This window comes from Ursus arctos, unplaced genomic scaffold (genome assembly GCF_023065955.2).
Source record: "Ursus arctos isolate Adak ecotype North America unplaced genomic scaffold, UrsArc2.0 scaffold_20, whole genome shotgun sequence".
In the NCBI taxonomy this organism is placed as follows: domain Eukaryota; kingdom Metazoa; phylum Chordata; class Mammalia; order Carnivora; family Ursidae; genus Ursus; species Ursus arctos.
Genome location: NW_026622875.1, coordinates 30,810,718 through 30,833,142, shown reverse-complemented (window position 1 = coordinate 30,833,142; position 22,425 = coordinate 30,810,718). Strand labels below are relative to the sequence as shown.

The following is a 22,425-nucleotide window of genomic DNA, read 5'->3' as shown; positions in this document are numbered from 1 at the left end:
AAAGAAGATTCCAGATTAGAAGAATGAGCTATAGGGAGTTCCCACAGTAGTTCCAGTAGCTGACACATGCTGGGCTGACTACAGATTGGTTTTCCCACTGATAATACTATGGTTTTCTTCCCTGAATTTCACAGCTGAGGCCTTGTTACTCCCTTTTTATGGAGCAGAGAACAGATAGCCCATCTTGAATCTTCTTGAATGCCAAGAAGTTTTTGCGGTAAGGGATGTGGTCCAGGTGGCCCAACTCTTATCAGCTCATCTAGGGTGGCAGGCAGCAAATATTTTTTTCAGAGTACTTATTTGCAGTGATCTTGAAAGCATAGCTGATTCTCTCCCCAGGCTGGTCACTTCTGTATCTGAAATGCAAGGCATGATTTCTCCCAAAGTTTAGCTGGAGTGGTTTCACATAGTGATCCTGGACAATGCATGCACAGGCATGCAAATGCAATGAAAACCACACTAAGTTATTCATAACTGTAGGCATGAGCAGGTAACAGATGTGAAGTGAATGGGTTCCTGAACATTTCTTTACTTAATCTTTAAAAACTGAGTTCTGAACTTTCTATGTATAATATTAAAGTCAAATGTGTCTTCCATTTTGAACTTAATGCAGTGTTTATCAAATATTATACTGACTTGAATGTGCAGTTACTCAATAATTACTCAAAGAATTGCATATACTTGATAATTCTGAAGAATTATTTACTTAATCAAATACTTGGAAGTTTGAAGAGACATCAAAATGTTCAAAATATCAAATGTCGGTGTTAAAGCTCTAATGACACCTTAAGGAAGATATCAAATAGATCACAGACTGAAAAGTACCAGTGATAAGGAAGATGGATAAGCCTGGAGAAAAAGATGGTTGGAGAAGAAATGAAGAGTGAACACAAATCCCTCTGAGAATGTTCATATTAACCTGATTGTCTTTGCTGCCCAAAGTCATGTACTCTGCTTTTTATAGGATGCACTGCTTACCCAAACTTGATTCTAGGTGTTTTTACCTTTTCTAAATTCATTTTGGGTAAGAGGCAGAGTCCATCCATAGATAACCAAATGTGAATTTCAACAATCAACAAGCAGTAATCAATGCAGGTGCAATTAATGTTAGGACATAGCCATAACTGGGAAGGCTCTAATGGACTTGTTCCTTTTTCAACAGCACTCCCTTTTAGTTCAGTTTGATACAAATACCCCTGTCATATTCAAAACAGGACACTAGCCCATTACTTTAGCCCTTTCATAACCATTAGCAAATTATAGGGGGAAAAAACCCCACTTTGACAGAGTCTGCTTATACATTCTGAACTCTATGATGCTCACTCAAAGCAGTCAACCATTGGTCTCTTTAAGTTTTGTTATCTAAGAATACAATTGTTTATTAAATGTACAATTAAGCTTAGGGATCAGAAGATATAATATGTGAATATGTTAGTTTTCTGTTGTTGCATAACAAATTGCCACAAATTCAGTGGATTAAAATAATACACATTTCTGTGGCATCTGGGTGGCTCAGTCAGTTGAGTGTCTGCCTTTGGCTTGGGTCATGATCCTGGGGTCTTGGGATCGAATCTGACATAAGGTTCCTTGCTCAGCAGGGAGTCTGCATCTCCTTCTATCCCTCCCCTTGGTCGTGCTTTCTCTCTCTCTTTCTCAAATAAATAAATAAAAATCTTTAAAAATTAAAAAAACAAAACCCCCACACATTTCTTACCTCAATTTCTGTGCATCAGGAGTCTATGCACAACTTAACTAGGTCCCTTGCTCAGGATCTCACAAGGCTGCACTGAAGGTGTTAGGTGAGGCTGTGGTCTCATCTAGAGGCTCAACTGGGGAAGACTCCACTTCCAATCAATGTTGACAGACTTTATTTACTTGTGGTTGTTAAGACAGAGGGCCCTAGCTTCTCACTGCCTGTTGACTGAAGGATGCCCTCAACTCCCAGAGGCTGTCTGAAGATCCTTGCCACATGTGCTTTCCAACATGGCCATTTACTTTATCAAGCCAACAAGAAGAGTTCCTAGAGTAAGTCTGCTGGCAAGACAAAGGCTCATGTAGCATAATGTAATCATGGCAGTGACATCTCATTGCCTTGACCACATCCTATTGGTCAGAAGCAAATCTTGGGTCTCATTTCCACTCAAGGGAAGAAGATTATACAAGATTATACAAGGGTGAACACACTTAGGCAAGGAGACTTATATTGTGGAGGGCCACCTTAGAGTCTGTCTGCATAGTAAATACTCAATTACTAAATATCAAGATCTTCTGAAAGGATATATACTCCTCTCAGGGGTTAAGTAAGGACTCCTGATTGCCATGGACCCAAGCAGCAATGACCGTTCTCCTGTAATGCACTCCTATACCTTGCAGCCTGTATTTCCAGTCCAACTTGGAAAGGATCCACCTTCTCAGGCATCAGTATCTGCAAATGCTGGAGCAGCAGCAACCAAGCCATCCTTTGGAGGGCATCTCAGCAAACATGAGAAGGACCTAAGAGGCTTCCCTACTCTCTGTGCTTGAAACTGCACATGTAGCAAAAGCCTTTCTATAAAAACCAAACCCTATTTTTATCCGAGCAGAAAACAAAACAATCAAACAGCTAAAAAGAACAAAGTCTTCTGTTGGTTTGTAATATAGACATATTATGGCATCAACTTATTTTGTTTTTACCTCTTTTTCTTCAAAAAAACATTTTTTTCTCATCTTTTCATGGAAAGTTTCCATACAAGAGCTTCATGACTGCTTTACACAGACCCAGCTCCAACCTTGTTTTATCCTTGAAAACATCCCCAAGTGCCAAGCAAACCAACAATGCGAAGTAGGGAAAGACTAGTCCCAACAATATCAAGATTGCTAATGAAAAAGACTCGACTGGCTGCAAGTGCCTGAGATTTCTGAATGTCACCATTATGTGGTTTGTGCTTCAGTGCCCTGAAGTAATGGCACTTTAATCTCAGGTCCACCCATCACTGTCTGAAGAGGGAAAAAAAGTTAAAGATATAAAATACTGAGGAAAGGTGAGAGTATTGCCTCATTACCCATAAAATATGGTTTTATTTCAATGCTACGATATAATTCTTTTTCCTTCCAGTACTAAGAGTTATTTCATCTTGTGCACTCAAACTTTTATTTCATGGCTTAATGTGAGCAAATCTCATTTTACTTTGAAATTCTTGTTTTTGTCAAACTGGTTTCTCTGTAAATAATGGGTTTTCTTACTCCTTCTGAAATGCAGTTATTGTCTAGAATAGAGACTCTGCAGTGTCCTGGTGTTCTGCAGAGGGAAATGCCCAGACAGCAGCAGATATAGCCCGGAATGTATTAAAGTCTGAATAGCAAACATCCTGAGGCATATAATGGGTCAGGTATGAGATAATTAAATACTACTGTACACATACATTTGTGTTTACTTGACACCTTTGTAACAGTTGGCACAATTGACAACCTTCTTCTAAAACAAAGAACAAACAGGGGCACCTGGTGGCTCAGTAGGTTCAGCCTCTGCCTTCTGCTTAGGTCATGATCCCAAGTCCTGCATCAGGCTCCCTGCTCAGCAGGGAGTCTGCTTCTCCCTTTGGCTCTCTCTCCCCCACTCATGCTCTCTCTCATACTGTTTCTCTCAAATAAATAAATAAAATCTTTTAAAAAATAAATACATAAAGTAAAATAAAACAAAGAACAAACAAAAATCTCTCTTTTATCCTGGAACACTATACATCACTTATCCCATCCTGTTGTACTTAACAGTACTGTCTTTTTAAAAATCTACCTCTAATCCCTTAAATTTTTTTTCAGGTTGTATCTATGGTTTTTACCAGTACTTAAATCCTGGCTCTGCTATACATAAGCCATGCAAACCAGTCCATATGCTTAATCTCAGTGAGCCTCAGTTGCCCCACCTATAAGATGGGGCTGATGACATTATCTACTTAACTGTGTTGTGATGATTAAATTGAGAGTCTACATAAAGAACCATCCTAGCCAGGGCTTAGCTGATGGAAGTCCTCTTGTATTCTCTTATTTTCACCTGCTATCCCCCTCAGAGACCTCAGAGACCTGTGGGGGGGAGCCTGCAGCTTTAACAACCACTGCATGTGGATAATGCCCCAACTGAAATAGTCAACCTTATCTCACCTGGGTGCGACCCTTTTATCTTCAACTTTATGGTGGGCATTTTTTTCTGACAATTCAGCTGCCCCTCCACAACAGTGTCTCTGAAATCAATCTTAACATCCTATGCTCCTTGAAAAAAAAGACCCTGGAAAACATTTGGTAATTCCTCAAAAAGTTAAACATAGAGTTACTGTATGACCCATCAGTTCCACTTTTGGGTATATATCCAAGAGAACTGAAAACCTATATCCACACACTTATATATGCATGTTCGTAGCAGTAATTGGGAAAGAGCCCAAATGTCCATCAACTGATGAACGGATGAATGAACTGAGATGTATCCATACAATGAAGTAATATTCAGCCATACAGAGGAATGGAATACTGGTACATGCTACAACATAGATAAACCTTGAAAACATGCTAAGTGAAAGAAACCTGACCTCGTGTTCATGTATGGTATGATTCCATTTATACGAAAAATCTGGAATAGGAAAGCCCACAGAGGCAGAGAGTAGATTCATGGTTGTCAGGGCCTATAGGGGATAGAAGAATTATGAGGTGATGGATAATGGGTGCAAGGTTACTTTTTGGGGTGATGGAAATGTTCTGGAATTAGATAGTGCTGATGGTTGCACAACATTGTGAACATGCTAAAAACCACTGAGATGTATACTTTAAGAATGTTAAGATGATGAATTTTATGCTGTGTGAATTTTATCTCAATTTTAAAAGTGACTTCTGTGGATAGAGCAGTGACACTAGTCTATGAAGGCAAGGGGAATTGAGCCAGAGACACAGAGGGGGATCTTTGATCTTTAGCAACCCAAGGCACTCATTAACAACACCAGAACAAAGTCTTGAGGGGATGTCATTGTAATCGTATCCAAGTAGTATTCAGAATCTGACCCCCAAGGCTCAACCAGGTGGGTCATTTATGCAGCTTTGCTGAAATATATTCATAACCAGACCTAAAGACCAAAAATGGGGGTGGAAACTGAAGAGTGAACATAGCCAAAGGAAGCAGTTGAAATGGAAAAAAAGTTCCCCAGGGGACTCATTTATTATATTCTTTATTGCCGGGTTCAACTGGAAGGGCAATAAGTCATCTGCTCTGAATACATTTACTATTTCCGATGTATTTTCTATTTATGTCATTCTCTTTCTCCCTGCTTTTTCCTCCTTCATCAAAAGTTTGACTGTCAAGGCAAATAGGAGTTCTGGAGCTTCACAATGTTTCACAAATAAAGCAAAACCCAGTCCTCATAAGGACTCAGCTCGAAGTCCGTTTCTTTGAAGGTAACTTGTCAGATGACCTGATTAAAGGTGATGAGAAGATTTCAGGGAGTTTTGAAGACATGCTGTACTGCTTCTCACCAAAATTTTATTAATTTTCTGATACGGGAAAAGTTCCCATGCAAAGGACCTGGGAGAAAAACATTCCCAAATCGCCCCCTCGGACTGTGGAGCAGATCTTAATAGCTACTAAGTGAAGGAGTCCATGTGTTCCCACAGATGGCTGTTGAAAAATGAATCATGTTTATCAATTTCAGAAAACAGAAAGAAAAGAACAAGGAGTATAGAACCTCATGATTCAGCCAGGCCTCATTCAGAGTCTCATGAATGGTCAAAGTGAAATAATTTGGACTTAGCTGGCTCCGCCCACATTCTTCCCTCCCCATCCTCAACTTTCATAATGAACAGTGTTTCTAAAAGGGCAGCCACTACCATCTGATCCTCTGTTGTACACCCATAGTCTGAAAATGATTAGGAAGCGCTGATGCATCCTACCTATAACAAAGCACCACAAACTGAGTGGTTTAAACAACAGAAATTTTTTGCCTCATGTTCCAGAGGCTAGAAGTCCACAATCAAGGTGTCAGCAAGGTTGACTCCTCGTGAGGGCAGTGAGGGCCGGGTTTGTTCCAGGCCCCTCTCGCTGGCTTGTATATGGCCATCTTCTCCTTGTGTCTCTCTGCAGCATCTCCCCTCTATCTTTGTCTTTGTGTCCAAACTTCCCCTTTTTATAAGAACGCTCATTATATTGGATTTGGGTCAACCCTTAATGATCACGTTGTAACTTGATTACCTCTGCAAAAACCCTATCTCCAAAAAAGGTCACACACTGAGACACCAGAGGTTAGGACTCCAACATCTCTTTTTGTGGGGGACACAATACAACCCATAATACTGGTCTAGGCAACTTAAGGAAGAGCTGAGGGAGAGGCCCTTTCTCTTACCACCTAGGTAATCCTTTGTTGGAGTTCTTCCTAGGGGAGTTTGGTTCTGGGCCAATCAGGAATGACTAGGACCAGGGGCTATATAGGGTTGTTCAAGAAGAAAAGCCAGCGGGGAACAGGGGATAAAAAGATGTGTGGAATTACCAGGAGTCTTGAGGACAAAGCTACAACTAGAGGACCTGGAGTCCCTCCAAACTGACTAAGATAGGCAAAGAACAGTGTCTAGCAAGAATTGGTTGACGAGAAAAGAGATGCAGAAGACCAAGCTGGGCACAAATACAAGATAATTCAAGGTGGAATTATATCAGCTAGGAAGTCTCAAATGTAAACAACAGAAATGCACTCCAGCTGACTTAAAGAGAAAACAAATTCATTATGAGAATATTGGGAATACAAGGAAACTTTAGGGGAGAATCATAGGTTCACTATCTTGCTTGCGGTGCTGGTTTTATGGGTATACGCATATGCCAACATTGATCAAATTGTACACTTTAATATGTATTTTATTGTATGTCAGTTGTACCTCAACACAATTTTTTTAAAGGATATTGAAAATTTCTGTACACTGATACTGGAAGTATAAATTTATATAGTCCCTTTGGAAAACATTTGGCAGTGTCTATAAAAACTGAACAAATGCATATCCTATGGCCTATCATTTCCACTCCTAAGTAACCACCTGGTAGAAATGCACACAAATCTTCATCAAAAACATGTAAAACAATGCTCATAGCAGCACTTCTCATATTAAAAATGTAAACCATGTAAACGTCCATCAACAGTGTAATGGTGTACAGAAAACATTAACTCTGCAAGCCTGGACTACAACTGCTGTACATTCCCAAGTCTTCAGGACTAGCCTTTGGCTTAACTCCTGGGAGAAGATCTCTGAGCTTTTGCAATATCCTGCCTGAAAAGAGCGTCTTTATATGCCTAAAGCTGTAGGCTATGCCAATTAGTTTAAACTAACAATGTGATTTATGTAAATGCCTATTTTCGTATGAGAGAGCCTTTAAGCCATAATGTATGAGTTTGACCTGTGTCAGGGTGGAAACTGCATAGCTAAGGTCAGCAATGGGGACACTGCACACCTTCGTGACTGGCCTTAACAACAACAAACTCTGGACACCAAGGGTGGGGTGAGCTTCCCTGATCTGCAACACCTTGTCAAAGATTTCTGTGGAAAAATTAAGTGCTGTCCATATGACTCCACCGGGAGAGGACAACTAGAAGCTTGTGCCTGGTTTCCTCTGGACTCAGCCCTATATACCTTTTCCCTTTGCTGATTTCAATCAGCTGTCACTGTAATAAACCGTAACTGTGGGTATAACAGCTATTGGAGTTGTGTGAGTATTTCTAGCAAATCCCTGAACCTGAGGGTGGTCTTGGGGACCCCCGATACAAATGGATAAATATATTATAGTGTATTTATAAAATGCAACACTTTACTATTCCAACAAGAACAAGCTACAGCTATACCAAACAATGAGGCTGAATCTCACAAACATAATGTGGGGCATGCACAAGAGAATATGTGGGCAGATTTGATTTGTATAAAGTGAAAAAAAGAAAAAGAAAAAGAAAAAATAAGCACAACTAATTCATGATGTGAGGAGTCATGATTATGGTTGTCTTGGAGGGCAGAGGGCAGGAACTTGGAGGGTGAATAAGGGAGCTTCTAGGATGTTGGCAATATTCTGTTTCTTGATCTGGGTACCAGTTATATCAGTCCATGAAAACTCAGTTTATGAAAAATCATCACTTCTGGGATATATAAACACACATATACTTACATATGAATGTAAGTATATACACACACACATACATTATACTTTAATAATAGAAATGTTACAGAATATTGGATGGCATGCAGCATCTCTAGAAAAACTAGACAACGAGGCTGGCAGACTACACAGCTGGAAAAGGGTCCAAAATCTCACCATGGAACAGGTCTAGCAAAAACCCCACTCCTATACTGCTAGATACCAGATGGCCATATGCCAGGCCATCGTTACTATGGCCACTAGGAATGTTGGCCCTGAAGAATGGATGTGACTGCTCTTACTGCTGCTGCTTCCTGTCCCCTGAAGGAACTCAGTGAGGTCTCTGCTTCTTCCCTGGACCTACTTCTTCAAAGCATAGAAAAAGTGTGGGCATCGGTCATGGTCATGGACTAGGGCTAGGTCATGGGCTTTCATCCTAGCAGCAAGGATGCTGGAAAAAATGAGTCTGGCATTTTGCAGTGTCTATGTTGGGAAACAAGCTCGGCCTCATTAGAATAAATTACAGATGCTGGATAGTCAAAAGAATAAGAAATGTCCACTAAAGATATTTTGCATCTGGAGACTTAAACCAAGATCAAAAATGTTTATGGAGCCCCAACTGTCTGTCAGGCACTAAGTTAGAAGCCTTTATATATATGAGAACACTTGATCTGTGTTTTCACAAGTGCTCTGTGAGATAGTATAGACCCCAGATAGACCTGAGAAATCTTCCAGGTCTTCCTTGAGCATTCAGACAAGTACTGATCTGCCCATGCATGATCTGCAAACTACCTGTGGCTGGGGAAAGAGCATCCAGCTGGTGCTCACACAGGGCTCATAGTATGTGTTCACAGGCGAGACAGGAAAACTCCTAAATCACAGAGCAATGGGGAGGAAACTCGGAAAGATCTTGCCTTAGTAGCAGGAAATAATTAGATCTGGTTGAAAATGGCTAAATCATAAAAGCAAGGCCCCCAAAGATCAAACTATCCAACTAACTTAACATTGCAGAGTAAAGTTCAAGAATATTTATGGGAATGCAAAAATATCCAACATCTAACAAGGTAAATTTTACATCTGGCATCCAAACAAAGATTACCAGGCAGAAAAAGAAGTAGAGAAACATGACCCATAAGGAGAATAATTAATTAATTGAAATTAACTCAGAACTGACATAGATGTTAGAATTAGAAGATGAGCGCATTAAAACGTCATTATAACTGTATTCCATATGTTTGAAGTATAGAGACATGGAAAATATAAAAATAAAATAAAAGATCCAACTAGAACTTCTAGAGACAAAAACTATGATGACTGAGATGAAAAATACACTGGATAAAATTAGTGACAGATTAGACATGGCAAAAGAAAAGATTAGTGAATTGAAGACATAGCAATAAGAAGTATACAAAGTGAAACACGGAAAAAAGAAAACAGAAAAACAGAATCAATGCACTGTGGGGCAACTCAGTGGCCTAATATATATGTTATTGGAGTCTCTAAAAGGGAGAGGGAGAAGAAGTGTTTGAGGAAATGATGGACAAAAAATTTCCAAACTATGAAAATTATATACCCACAGACCAAAAGTGAACAACAAGCACAAGAAACATGAAGTAAACAACACCACGACACATCAAGTTGTTCTTAACAGTGATAAAAAGAAAAATTTTAAATGATTCAGATTGGTAAAAGAGTCTTTGAGTCACTGAACAGATCTGGGACCATGTTCTGGGAATTACCAGTTTTTATATCTTCTCAGAACTTCTCAAAGCCATACACACTCTAGGAAAATTAGGTTAGAAGGGAGGAGCTGGGAGGCAGAGACAAGTTGGGGGGGGTTTGTTTTGTTTTTTGTGTTTTTTAAAGTTTTTATTTATTTATTTATTTATTTATTTATTTGACTGGGAGAGACACAGTGAGAGAGGGAACAGCAGCAGAGGGAGTGGGAGAGGGAGAAGCAGGCTTCCCGCTGAGCAGGGAGCTGGATGTGGGGCTTGATCCAAGGACCCTGGGATCATGACCTGAGCCGAAGGCAGATGCTTAACAACTGAACCACCCAGGCACCCCAAGTTAGGAGGGTTTTGCAGGAATCCAGTGCACCTGAACTAGGGCTATGAAACAGAGAAGGAAAACAGGAGACATTTGGGAAGTAAAATCGGCAGTACTTGGAGACTGTTCGTGAACCTAAAAAACAGCTCTGGCTGGCAACTGGTAAATGGTGTCAGAATTCATCAAGCCAAGGTGGAAGACAAAGATTTAATTTTAGACATGCCAAGTTTAAGGTACATATGGGTTCTCCATTTAAGCCTGGGGAAGATGTCCAGCCCACAGATACAGCTTTGGGAGTCACTAACCCATAACTTGAATGTCCCCACGTCCTCCAGCCCTCTTGTGACATCCTTACCTTTCACATTCAATAAAATGACCTGAATTTTGGGGACGCCTGGGTGGCTCAGTGGGTTAAGCATCTGTCTCCAGCTCAGGTCATGATCCCAGGGTTCTGGGATCGAGCCCCGCACTGGGCTCCCTGTTTAGTTTAGTGGGGAGTCTGCTTCTGCTTCTGCCTGTGCCCCTCCCCTCCACTCACGCTCTCTCTCTCTCTCAAATAAATATTAAAAAAATAAAAATCAAAAATCAAGTGACATGAATTTTGATCCAATGCATACCGATGCCTAAAGTCTGGGTCCACCAAACATACTTAGCTCAAAGTTGAGAAAGAGGCTAGGACCCAGAGCCCTGAAGAGCAGGGCATGGGCCAGCTGGTACTGTCATATCTGGACCTGAGGAGACGGCGCTGGCTGTGCTGGTACACCTGAGCAGGGCAATAGGGCAGACTCCGAGAGTGTTGGGAAAACTGCACGCTTTTTCACCTCTATTATAGAGATAGCCTGCTGCTGCCAAGGGGCTGCTGCCCGGGTGAAGAAGTGTTGCTGGTGTGAGTCTGCAGAGCAGGAAGCAAAACTGAAATCGAAAGGAGCAAGTCCTCTCTTATTCCTTCAAACTCGCAGTCGCCCTCCATTGGTAAAGCCTAATGGGGAACGGCTGGCAAAGGGGACCGCAATGTGTAGAATCCCAGCATCACGGAGTATAGAGCGATGTGTTGGAGCTCAGAGGCAGGTACTTCATAACTGGCACAGCCTGCCTGGGGGGAAAGGGTGTACGTTATTGCTCTCTTCTTGTGGCTCTGATTAGAAACTGTGGTCCCGAGAACTGGCGGTGTTAAATCTTGCTTGGTGATATGATGCTGCCTGCACTTTCAGTAGGGAAAGCAGGACACGATTTCAGTCATATGTGACATCTCCTCTTCCGGAGACAAAGTGAACTCGGTATTTCAGAATAGGGAGAGCCTCAGCGAGGACAAGATTAAAAAGCTGTTGTCTTACAAAATTCTTTTAAAATGTGCACTTTCGCTCTTCCATGTTTAAAATTAGCAAAATGAAATTCCTCATTCAGATGTTAGAGCCAGTCAGATGTATACTGAATTCCAAATGGTGATCTCAGCATTACACCTGCCTCCACCAATAGCAAGAAACCCAGCCGCTGATGGGAGGGAACTTAGCAGCTCTTGGCAATGTTAAGCTGCCAAGTGAAGGCACCTGTTACAGGGCTGCCTCTGAAAAACAAAGGCGTAAGCTCCTAAAAAAGATAAAAGTGTAAAATACAATGCAGATGGAAGTTGAGAACTGGGCACCTGCTGTGGCGCGGGGGCAGGGAGGGTCTGTCTTTACATAAGATAGGCCTGGTAGAAAGCCATCAAAAACACTTAAGAGAAAAATCTTGGGAAGGAGAAGCTCTTGACAAGCTCTTGGAAAACGACTTGTTTACAGATTTACAGCTACATGAAGAAAGGAGAATCAACTCATGCTGTCACTTTGAGCTACTTTTACAATTCTGTGCAATGATAGCAATGGCAGCATTTCTGCTGCTCTACCCACCTCTTCAACATTCTATGCTTTTTGAGCTTGACAAGCCTTAGAGTTTAAAACATTGCTTTCCTCATGGAGCATCTTGGAATCGGAGGATATCAGGTCTAGAAGACCTTGGAGCAAGAGCAATCATAAAGAGCTGAAAGGAATTCTATAGCAATAAAGATTTTATAACTGTAAACAAAGGCCTCTGGGGAGATAGAATTATATGTAAGTGTCTGAAAACTCATATTAAGGAAGGAAAGAAATGGTTGGGGATAGTTCAGGGAAATAACTCAAAAAAACAATTTTAAAGAAAGCAACTGTAAATTAGGATGAGAATTATACTCTATTGTTGAAGCTAGAAAGTAATGGACACTTTCTTCATTTTGATGAAATGTTTTACATCATTAAATAATACAGAGATCTTTCATCCAGGAAACTTGAGCATTTCTCAATAAATTCTGAGTAGGCAATATTGTTCAAATTTTTATGGAGACGTGGATCCTCACATAGAAGAAAGATAAAACAATTTAGGTATAAACAAGTATTGTTCTAGTCATCCTTTTTTTAAAAGATTTTATTTATTTGAGAGAGAGAGAGTGTGTGTGTGTGTACAAGCAGGGGGGAGAGGCAGAGGGAGAGGAAAAAGCAGGCTTAGCTAAGCAGGGAACCCCACGTGGGGCTCAATCCCAGGACCCTAGGATCATGACCTGAGCCCAAGGCAGACACTTAACCCACTGAGTCACCTAGGAGCCCCTCTAGTCACTCTTACTGAGCACAACAATGTGCGAAAATCCTCAAGGGCCTTAGCCCTCTGTTTTTATCCTAAGCCAACTTGACCCACTGTTATAGCCTGAATGTTTACCACCCTCCCCCAAAAAACTGTCATATGTTGAATCCCTAATGTCAAGACAGAGTCTCTAAGCAAGTAATTAAGGTTCAATGAGGTAATAAAGGTGGGACCCTAATCCAATGGGATTAGTGTCCTTTTAAAGAGAGACACTAGAGCACCCTCAATCTCTCTCTCTGTCTCTTTGTGCGTACCCACCAAGGAAAGACTGTGCGAGGACGTAGTGAGAGGTGGCTGTCTACAAGTCAGTAAGAGAATCCTTCCAGAAACCAACTTTGCTGTCACCTCGATCTTGGACTTCCCAGCCCCCAGAACCATGAGAAAATAAGTGCTTGTTGTTTCAGCACCCAGTCCCTGGTAGTTTGTTACAGTAGCCAGAGCAGACTAAGATACCAAACAAACCATGTACGTTGTTATACAGTATACTACTCACAGGCAAATCAGTGCATAAATTCTCCAGTGATGATGGAGAATCAGCATTTGTTCACTGTCTATGTGTGAATTCTCTTTCACGAAAGTTGTTTTTGATCTTCAAATGAAAATTTTTTTATGGCATTGGCTTGACACACTGGGAAATTGTAGCATCACGTAAACAGCTGCCATGGAGCTTGGTTTGAGCCCAGGAATTATGTTCAAGACCAGGAGTATACAGGAAGGAAAAGGTGACTGTCATTTGGAAGCCCAGGCTCTATGTGTCATGGAGATAGAGGACCCTAACCACATATCTGTTGCTTCAACTACGATTGATCCAGACCTAAAATAGCTCACTAGTCACAGGGCTTTAAGTAGGAATGATGACAAATTAAAAGTTGATTGGTGTGTCTTTCAGCTTGTTTATTCCATAAGCACATATATTAGGTATCTGTTGTATACCAGGCATCCTGCTTAGAGATATAAGGGGGAGGTAGTCTATAAAACAGTTAAGAGTTTGGGACTTAAAGTCAAATAGAAATGGGTTGGAACTGTAAGTAGGCCATTACATGCTAAGGGATTCTTGCTGAAGGCAGGCCAGGGTGATAAGGTACCAAGGGAGAGAGGGTTATGCTAAACTAACCCAATAGGATTCTTGCTAAAACTGGACTAAGCAGGCAAAGTTGGGACCTAGTCAAAAAGGAGACTCAGAGGCTCTGATTCCAGTTTGGTCAAGCAGAGAGTCTTTATCAACTGAAAAACAAAAACCAAGCAAGTGGAAAAACAGGGAAATGATGTTATGAGAAGTGTTTCTTTGGAGAGACCCTTCCAGCACTAATTTTCCCACACCCCATCGCAGGAGAAGGGTGCAGCGTGTCCCTTACCTTACGGAGACACTGGGAGTGGTTGGTAGGACTACACCTGGGAAAAGGAGAAGGGATCCATGGCAATAAGTTTGAGCACTGCATCTAGTTAAAAAACCAAAAAACCAAAAACAAAACCAAAAAAAAAAACCCTTGTTCTCCTTTGGTGGCCTGTCAAAGGTATTTCATTCTAACAACCCAGGGTCATTGTAAAAGGGATCCTGCCCAGAAGGGCAGTTGGTGAGGTGAGGAACCCACAGTAAGGGCTCTGAGTTGTGCTGAAGACAGACGGGCAGGGGAGGACTGAGAGGGTGTCCTGAGAGTTGCCAGTGAAGAGTCTCCCAAGAACGTCTGAATAGGAGTGCGCTTGGAAGGACAGCTCATGATTGCATCATGGAGGAACATAGAGTAGTGGGTTAAATGAGGAGAGGGCCTGGAGGATGCAATGGCCCTCAAGAGCCTCAAGGCTTCACTGTGGGAATACACAGACATATCAGGTGGCTACAGCAGTGACAGGTAAGGGGCCAGAACAGGAACAAGGAAGGGAACACTATGGCAGCTGGCCAGGATTTGCTTGAGACTATGTGAGAGGCACATTTGAAAGCTCCCAGAAATACTTGGGTGGCAGTTTGCAGCAGCAGGAGGTCCTATGTGGACAGATGAAGACATGAACCAGTGAAATTTGGGCTGTTACTGTTGGTATAACCAGTCTGGATCCAGAGGCCAATAAGATCTGGAAAAACTCAAGGTAGTTCATACCCACCTGCTACATTACATGTATAACCAGTCATTCATTCATCAAACAAAGATCTATTGAGTGCCTGTGAGGCACTGATGTAACAAGGGACAAGACAGAATCACTGCCCTGAAGGAGGTCAGCGAGAAAGGGGTTACAGACAAGAAACAAGCACTCTCCTAGAATTAAATGGGAAGGTCAAGTTATGTGTGGGGTACAATAGGAGTGTGTAGGAGCCCTGTATTCATTCCTAGGCAGTGGGTCTCAAATTTCCATGTGCATATGAATCATTGAAGGATCTTGTCAAAATGCAGGTTATGATTTAAGAGATCCAGGGTGGGGCCTGAGATTCTGCATTCCTAACAAGATCCCAGGACTCGGTGATGTTAATGCTGCTGGTCTGGGACCACAGGAACAGCGGGGCTCAAAAGAACATCTAACCATTATTCTCACACCTTTTGTGAGAATAAAAAAGTGAGCAATCCCATATGCCTCTGACTTTGATACCTAAGATTTAATGATAAAGACAAATTTATGTTCTGGTAATGATTACTCGGGTTATTGTACCTATGTATAGTCTGGGTTGCACCAATGTTAATGCTCTCTAGTGATCCAACTGATGGGAGACATGTATCACTTCCGTGTTGGATAATTACCTTCCGTATTTTAAAAAATCAGGGACAAGAGAGTGAAAGAATGTGACTCTAAGCATCACGGTGATAAACAATTTCTCTACCCCAAATTGCACGCACATTATCTTTCTTTTAGATAACATGAGGAGCCACCCCCATCAGACTCCTGCTCCCTCATTCCCAATGGAGGTTTTCACAGGAGGTGGCAATGAAAACTGAGTGACTTACCCAGATAAACACTTCTGGACTGGACCTTTCCACTAGAACTGAAGACAAGTATTTAAGGATTATCTGAGGCACCAGGCTCTCTGGCTGCTGAACTTCCACCCACTCAATGGAGTCAGAGAACTGGGAAAGGGAAATTAGATCACTTCTTGATCCCAAGAGCCACCCCCCACCAAGGTAGGCCTGGCCCAGCCACACATCTGCTTTCAATTACACCCTTACCTTCAAACCAAGCGTTAGAAGGGAACACACCAACCTGCCCACCCACCCCCGCCCTCCAATCTCCTACTTAGCCTAAAGCTCCTTTACTTAGGAAAAAAAAAGTATGTTCCTTATTGCTAAAACCATATTTTTAGTTTTCATAGAGAATTATAGGTAGCACAACCACCAATTTGAAAATTCCCCCAGTGTTGAACCATTGCTCTCCTCTCCTCTCGGGAGGAAATACCTGTCTTCTGTTTCTGGGTTAGTGTTACTCCTCTCGGAAAGAGCAAACATGACTGCTAAGGGGAAGGTGGAAGGAAGTCATGGTCCTGAGGAGAAGGTGACACAGCCCCAAAGACCCGTCTCTGGGCCCACCGGGAACAGTAAGCTTGCTGGGGATGTTTTATGTTTCTAGTAATGACCAGTTTGCAGTAAACTCAAGACCAGATGAAAGGAGACAGAGTTGGTAGAGGCTTCTGCCCAAACTGCAGTAGCTGAATAGATTATGCTTGGGGAAGGGTTTGCGGAAAACCGTGATTTGGGAGATTCTTGACTGGAGGGGACTCCCTGTTCCAAGTCCGAGATTCCTCCTTCTCGGACTGGAACGGAACAAGGTGTTAGTGGCAGAAAAGGGAGAGAGGGAGTGTTGTGTACAGCTGGCTGTGGTTTTGGGCTCTGAGCTTGAAGAAAGGGTTGTCTCCCTGAGCTAAGATGGCCGATAATGCTGCTTCAGCTTGGTAGGAGGAACTGGGGGAGAGTTTGAGAGCAATCCGGTATCAAGTCAAGATATCACTGAGAAGACAGAACGTGGGGGGAGGTGCATTTGAAGCTTGCTAACTGCAGGAGCTCCCTCATGGCAGAGTGGCTACAAAAGAAATGAGCTGGGGAAAATCCCACCACTGCCAGGGAAGTAACATTTTAAAATGTGGCTCTGATGGGAGCTCTCAAAGTGTTCTAGCAAGCGGGGTCTCTACCTTTCAGCCTCTCCACCTGACAAATCGCTCCAGAGCCCCATGTCTTACCTGACAGCACCCAAACCCATGGTCCCTGGACCACCAGCATCAGCGTCACCCGGAAAGTTGAGACAAATGCAAAATCTCACTCTTCACTGCTGCCCCAAACCTACTGAATCAGAAACCGTGAGGGTGGGGCCAGTGATCAGTGCTTTAACAAGCCCTCCAGGTGATTCTGATGGGTGTTCAAGTTTGTTTTAACCTATGCAGAAAAATGTTTTCTTCCTAAGTGGAGGACAAGTGTCCCAGGGGTGCAGAGGTAGTGTAAAGTTTGAGAAATCAATACTTAAAGCCACAAAGCAGAAGGCATAAGAGTTGTGTAGCTCACAGAGCAATGAGAAACATCGAAATTGTTGAATTGTGGTTGTAATAGGAACATGGGGAGGGGGGTTGAATGTGGATTTGGGGAAAGTAAAAATCTGCCATCTGCAGGTGTGAGATAATTACTCCCTACATGGTGGGAGAACCGAGAAAATGTCATCATATCAAGTAGCACAAAAGATTTCGTCATGCAAAAGGTAGAATGTTGGTGCTGCATATACTTGCCCTGAGAAGCCATGGTAAATGCCTCCCTTTCCCCTCTCCTGATTTCATTTAGAGCCGTCCTTGGGGGAGCAAGAAACTGAGCCAATATCCACAGACCTAGTGGGATGGGAGTGATTTCTCAGTGGAATTCATAATAAAAAATGGTTTCTGTTTTCTGGGCTAGCTGCTTCTCCATCATTCTCACTGCTTGCCCTTCATTTTATCTCTGGGCTGGATTAATTCCCAGAGAATGGAGTCATTTTCCTGATAGAAACCCTCAGCACTGATTGAAGGGAGAAAGAGAAGGGGATTAGTAGGGTTTTAGTGTTTGTCCGGATGCACTTTGGAAGCCCTGTCAACTCAGAGGCATCCTGGAGACATGGTTTCTGGTTTCCTTTCCTGTTTCTCAACCTGATTTTAAACACTTGCAATGTTAAATGGATCCCATTCTTTCCTCTTTGTCTGTCCCCTTTAATAGCTAAGGTACTGGCATGTGTTCATGTAATACCTGCTGTGTGCAGTGCACAGCGCTAGACGGCCTCACAGACCCACATCTCCTCCAACATTTGAAAAGGAGTAAACTGTAAAATACCTTTTTATTCATACCCTTGTCACTATTTCTTCGGGCTTTAATTTTGCCTCTGTATGCTGCCCTTCGAGTGAAGAAACTGGGAATCCTGTATTTTAAGCTATTTGTGGAAAAGCAGGTGATTCTCAGAAACCAAAGAGAACACACAAACTTCCTTTCATAGTGGGATTGTAGCCCAGATCCAAGGTTTTCCTGGATTTTTGGTTTCTGCTGGTTATTTTGCTATCGAACAGAGGAAAAGGGGTGGCAGTGAGTTGCACAAATAACAGGTAATCGCTTCCACTCCCTACTGTGCTACTTTGCAGGGGGCAGAATAAACGCTCACCACTGGGCAGATCCACTGGGTTCTTACGGTCCTCGTGCATGTATACTGTAGCCTCCTGATGTCTGGTCAACTGCCGTTCACCAAGGCAACTGAGTCACAGTGGCAATCAAACCATCACTCCTCCAGGCTGAGATGGCAGACATGTCCATACTGTGAATACAACGGGACTGTGACTCTCCCACATCGTATCTGTATTAAGTAGTGAGCGAAATTAACCACTGCAGCCTACGTCAAACAAACTGAGATGATGGTAGTCTTCAAAGTTTGGGGAGCAGAAAATCTGTATCTATGAATACAACCTCTTTTCAAGATCACTAGGACCAACCAGAAAGGAAGCTTTATGAGGTAAATAATGAGTATTAGCCTTATCTATGCAGAATCCAGGACGGGGAGTTGTATGATTTTGCACGAAGATGCACCTAACCTCTAATCTAATAATCTTTGTAAATTCTTAGCGGTCTATGTTTGTATTTCTTGTTAACAAGGCAACTCCATGCCTTTCCTTTGTTAGATTCATCTGGAAAGAGGCTCTCAGGAACCCATTTCCAAAGGTGGGCTAAGAGGCTCTGCCATGTACTGACTGGGAACGGAGACTGTGGAGATTCTGGTGTATCAGTCTACCTGGGTGGAGTCCCTTCTCCCCTGCTTTGTAGCTGTGTGATCTTGGCAAGTTGTTTACCCTCTCTGAGCCTCAGTTTCCCATCGGATGCTGCTGTAGGCAGGTAGGCTTACATGAATAATGTCAAGAATTTAGCACAGTGCCTGGCCAAAAGGCCCAATATATACTAGATACAATTTATATTTGTCATCACTTTTAGCTGTGTTTGTTTCACCAATTTTTCTCTTTTTGCCAAATCTAGCCAGGACAGTTTCAGTCTGGGTTATGTTTTCTCTCCCCCAACCCACCCCTTCCCCAGCTCTTTTCATTAAACCAGGAGAAGGTGATCATGAAACAACCATTTGAAATGAAGTCGGCTTTGTGTTCATCCGTTGGGAAAAAGCTTTGATCACAGCCGAGCTGTGGGTGTTTGGCAGGCTGCCAGCTTCTGCCCGTGAGAAGAGGCATCTCTGAAGGTTTAGATATTTTAAAAAAGGAAGGGAAAAGGGCAGCTTGTGGGTTCCTCGAGGGTGGGTATAAATGGCACCTTTCCTCCTCCCAAAGCTTCAAGGGCCTCCCCTCTTTCCGGAGCCAGGGTATCTGGGTGTCCACGCTCCTTGTTCCCCTGGGCTGTGAGCTGGCAGGGAGTGCACAACACTGCCCTTAGCATTCTGGTGGTTCACAAGCACACTGCCTGTCTCTGGCCGTCATTAGAGTCGGTGGTCTCTAGCATGCAGAGGAGACTGGACAAGCGGGCCCGCCTTGGGCCTAAAGCAGGGTCGGGAGGGCAGGGCCGCCTCCTCCTGGGAGCCAGCTCCAGCAGCATTATGTAAATGACTTCTTGGAATTGCCAGCCTGGCCCTGGTGAGCCTGGAAGATCACCTTGCAATTGGGCCCGAGGCCAGCCTGACAGATGGCCTGGGCTGCTGCAGCATGACCCACATTAGGCCCATCAAGTGTGTTCCCTGGAGGCTAGTGGCCCGGCCGGGAGTGGCAGGGCGGCTGTCCAGGGGGACAGCTCAGCTCAGGCTGAGGCGTGGGTTCCGAGCTCTGCTCACTCCTCTTCCCCAACAGTGCTGTCTCTGAAAGGGAACAGACCAGCTCTCTCTTTCCACTTGAAACCACATCCCTGGGCCTCATCATTTGGGGTTGATGACTGGCCTTAGACTCCACATGACAGCCCTTCACCAAAGTGGCCAAATTCCCATCAAATGAACCAGCTACTACAATGTTAAAAAGGAAATAAAATAGCAAAGCCTACTTGGAAACTTTGTTCAGAAACCCTGTGACTCTTACAGAGTATTAAGAAAATATTGAACTTTCAAATTTTATGATTTCATGTCCTCTGAGACCGCAGACCTCTCACCTGGATCTCTGTTTTAAAGCAGGAATCCTTTGTATAATACTTAGAAAGTAACTGTATAACATTTTTTCTCCCTCACATTCGGAATAAAGCCTGGGGGAAATTTAGTGTTCCTGGATTCAGCCTGTGGATTTGAGATAAGGATTCAAGGAGAGAAGCCTTTTAACTCAGAACAGAATCTGTTTGCAGCTATTGTTCAATTAACGTAAAGTATCTGGTTACGGGCATGCTGCATAATGCATGACAGCGTAAACCAAACCTCTTAAGTGCTGACACTGAACTGCTCGATAACAGTGAAGAGTGAAGTAAATTGTTCATTTTTTTTAGAAGTCCCCTAAAACAAAGCTTCTCGAGACTGAATGAATCAACATTTTTGAGCTGAGTCACAGCCAAGGGATGTCCCTGTGTGTGTGCTCTTGCTGATAAAAAAAAATCTAGAAGGAAACAGGAAAAAAAAAAAAAAGAAAGAAAGAAACCCACATGTCATGTCCTCTTTAAGAGCCAGAAAAGCTGTCGGAAGAATTAAGATTAAACCTCACGAGAGTCTGTGGGTGTGGAAAGTCACCAGCTAGCTAATATTAACATAGCTTGCAACAGAACGCTGTTGCTAGAAATAGGACAATCGCATCACTACCACTAAGCAATTTGCATTCTGTGGACCAGCCCCTAAATTCCTCCTGGCTCCTACTGCCCTTTGGGCATTGCATTTCTGGACGCTTTTAGATGGTCGGTGCTTGAACTTGGCTGTCTGGTTTCACCAGGAACCCTACCCAAAAGAGGAAGCAGCAAGAACATTTGCTTTGTTTGCAGGAAAGTGATCAAGCTACAAGCAAATCTTACGGCATCTGAGAGATTGTGAAGCTTCTAGACTTCATATGGTTGCTGACAGGGTGGGGCAGACAAGAACCTTCTTATTTTCCTCACGATGGATAATCTGTTGCCTCAGTCTAGATTCTCTTATTTCAAAAAATACCCTCTCCATGCAATTAGGAAATATCTATCGATGCTGAGAAACCAAAAAGCTGAAGAACAGGTATCATTTTGTTTATATTATCTTTAAGGCTAACCGGCGTTTGCTTTTGGGTGTTGCTTTTATGTGACTTAGTGATTTAGTTTCTGCTAGTTTACATGTTTATAGACACAGGTCGGCTCCTGCTTGCGGCTATTCGGACTTAGCAATCAGAAAAGCAAGCAGGCTTGTGAAGATTTATTTGAACTTGGAACATTTGGATCCTGACATTAAGCTCAAGTTCTGTAATAAAACCATGCGCTTTTCCTTTTTCTGAATAGCTAGACCAAACTACTCTATCAGAGTTAAATTGTAGACTCCTTGACAGCTTTCTAGGTCTGCAAATACAAATTTTAAACTATTAATATTTTGACAAATAAAAGTATTAGACCCTAGAAATACACTTGTCTTCTTGTGTGTATTTATGGCTATGTTAATATCACCAGGATTTGCAAAACAAAAAACACTGTGTAGACTGCAAATATGATAGCCACTAACGAGCTATGACGATCATTCAGAAGTAATTAGTCACTTTTTTTAGTGGAGGGCAGGGTATAGGGCACTGCAGTTTTCAGTCTTTTTAGCCAATCAAAAGTTAGGGTTTCTAGTAGTAGACTCTAGCGTGTGGGAGTATAAACACTTTAAAAAATGGTTAAAATGTCTGATCACTTCTTGTTTAAAATCATGCTTTCATTTTATAGTTTGAGATGTATTTCATTCTATCCCTTACAATCTATGAGAAGACATTTCTAAAAACTGCATTTCTGAATTGTACCAAATTGTAAGAAGAAATAGCTATATCTGATCTATTTGAATCTGGCGGCTCATTTCAGGAAAAAAGTATGACCATGATAAAGGACAAATGTATATCCACATGGAAGAGTCATAAATTGCTTGCACATCAGGCTTATAACTAGAACTGCAAAACTGCATGGGAGATATTAGTAGTGTTCTGTATTGGAATGAGATGACCTACTTTAATAAAAACATTTCCAGGAAGTGAAAGCAAAGGTCAGCAGACAGAAAATTCTCTAATGACAGGTTTCCCAAAAAGT

At 42.4% G+C, this 22,425-nt stretch overlaps 2 protein-coding genes across 8 annotated transcripts in view; one reads left to right on the top strand and one right to left on the bottom strand.

Moving 5' to 3' along the window:
• PIK3R4 (phosphoinositide-3-kinase regulatory subunit 4) overlaps positions 1-22,425 on the bottom strand; it is a 201,527-nt gene that overhangs the window by 147,617 nt on the left and 31,485 nt on the right. The window lies entirely within an intron of this gene.
• ATP2C1 (ATPase secretory pathway Ca2+ transporting 1) overlaps positions 20,828-22,425 on the top strand; it is a 160,714-nt gene continuing 159,116 nt past the window's right edge. Inside the window, exon 1 of one of the 3 annotated variants that reach the window (XM_057315964.1) lies at positions 20,828-21,394. In XM_057315964.1, the coding sequence (XP_057171947.1) occupies positions 21,287-21,394 (108 nt within the window). In that variant the 5' untranslated portion in view covers positions 20,828-21,286. The remainder of the gene's footprint in view (positions 21,395-22,425) is intronic. The other 2 variants (XM_057315965.1, XM_026497001.4) reach the window with 2 other exon arrangements.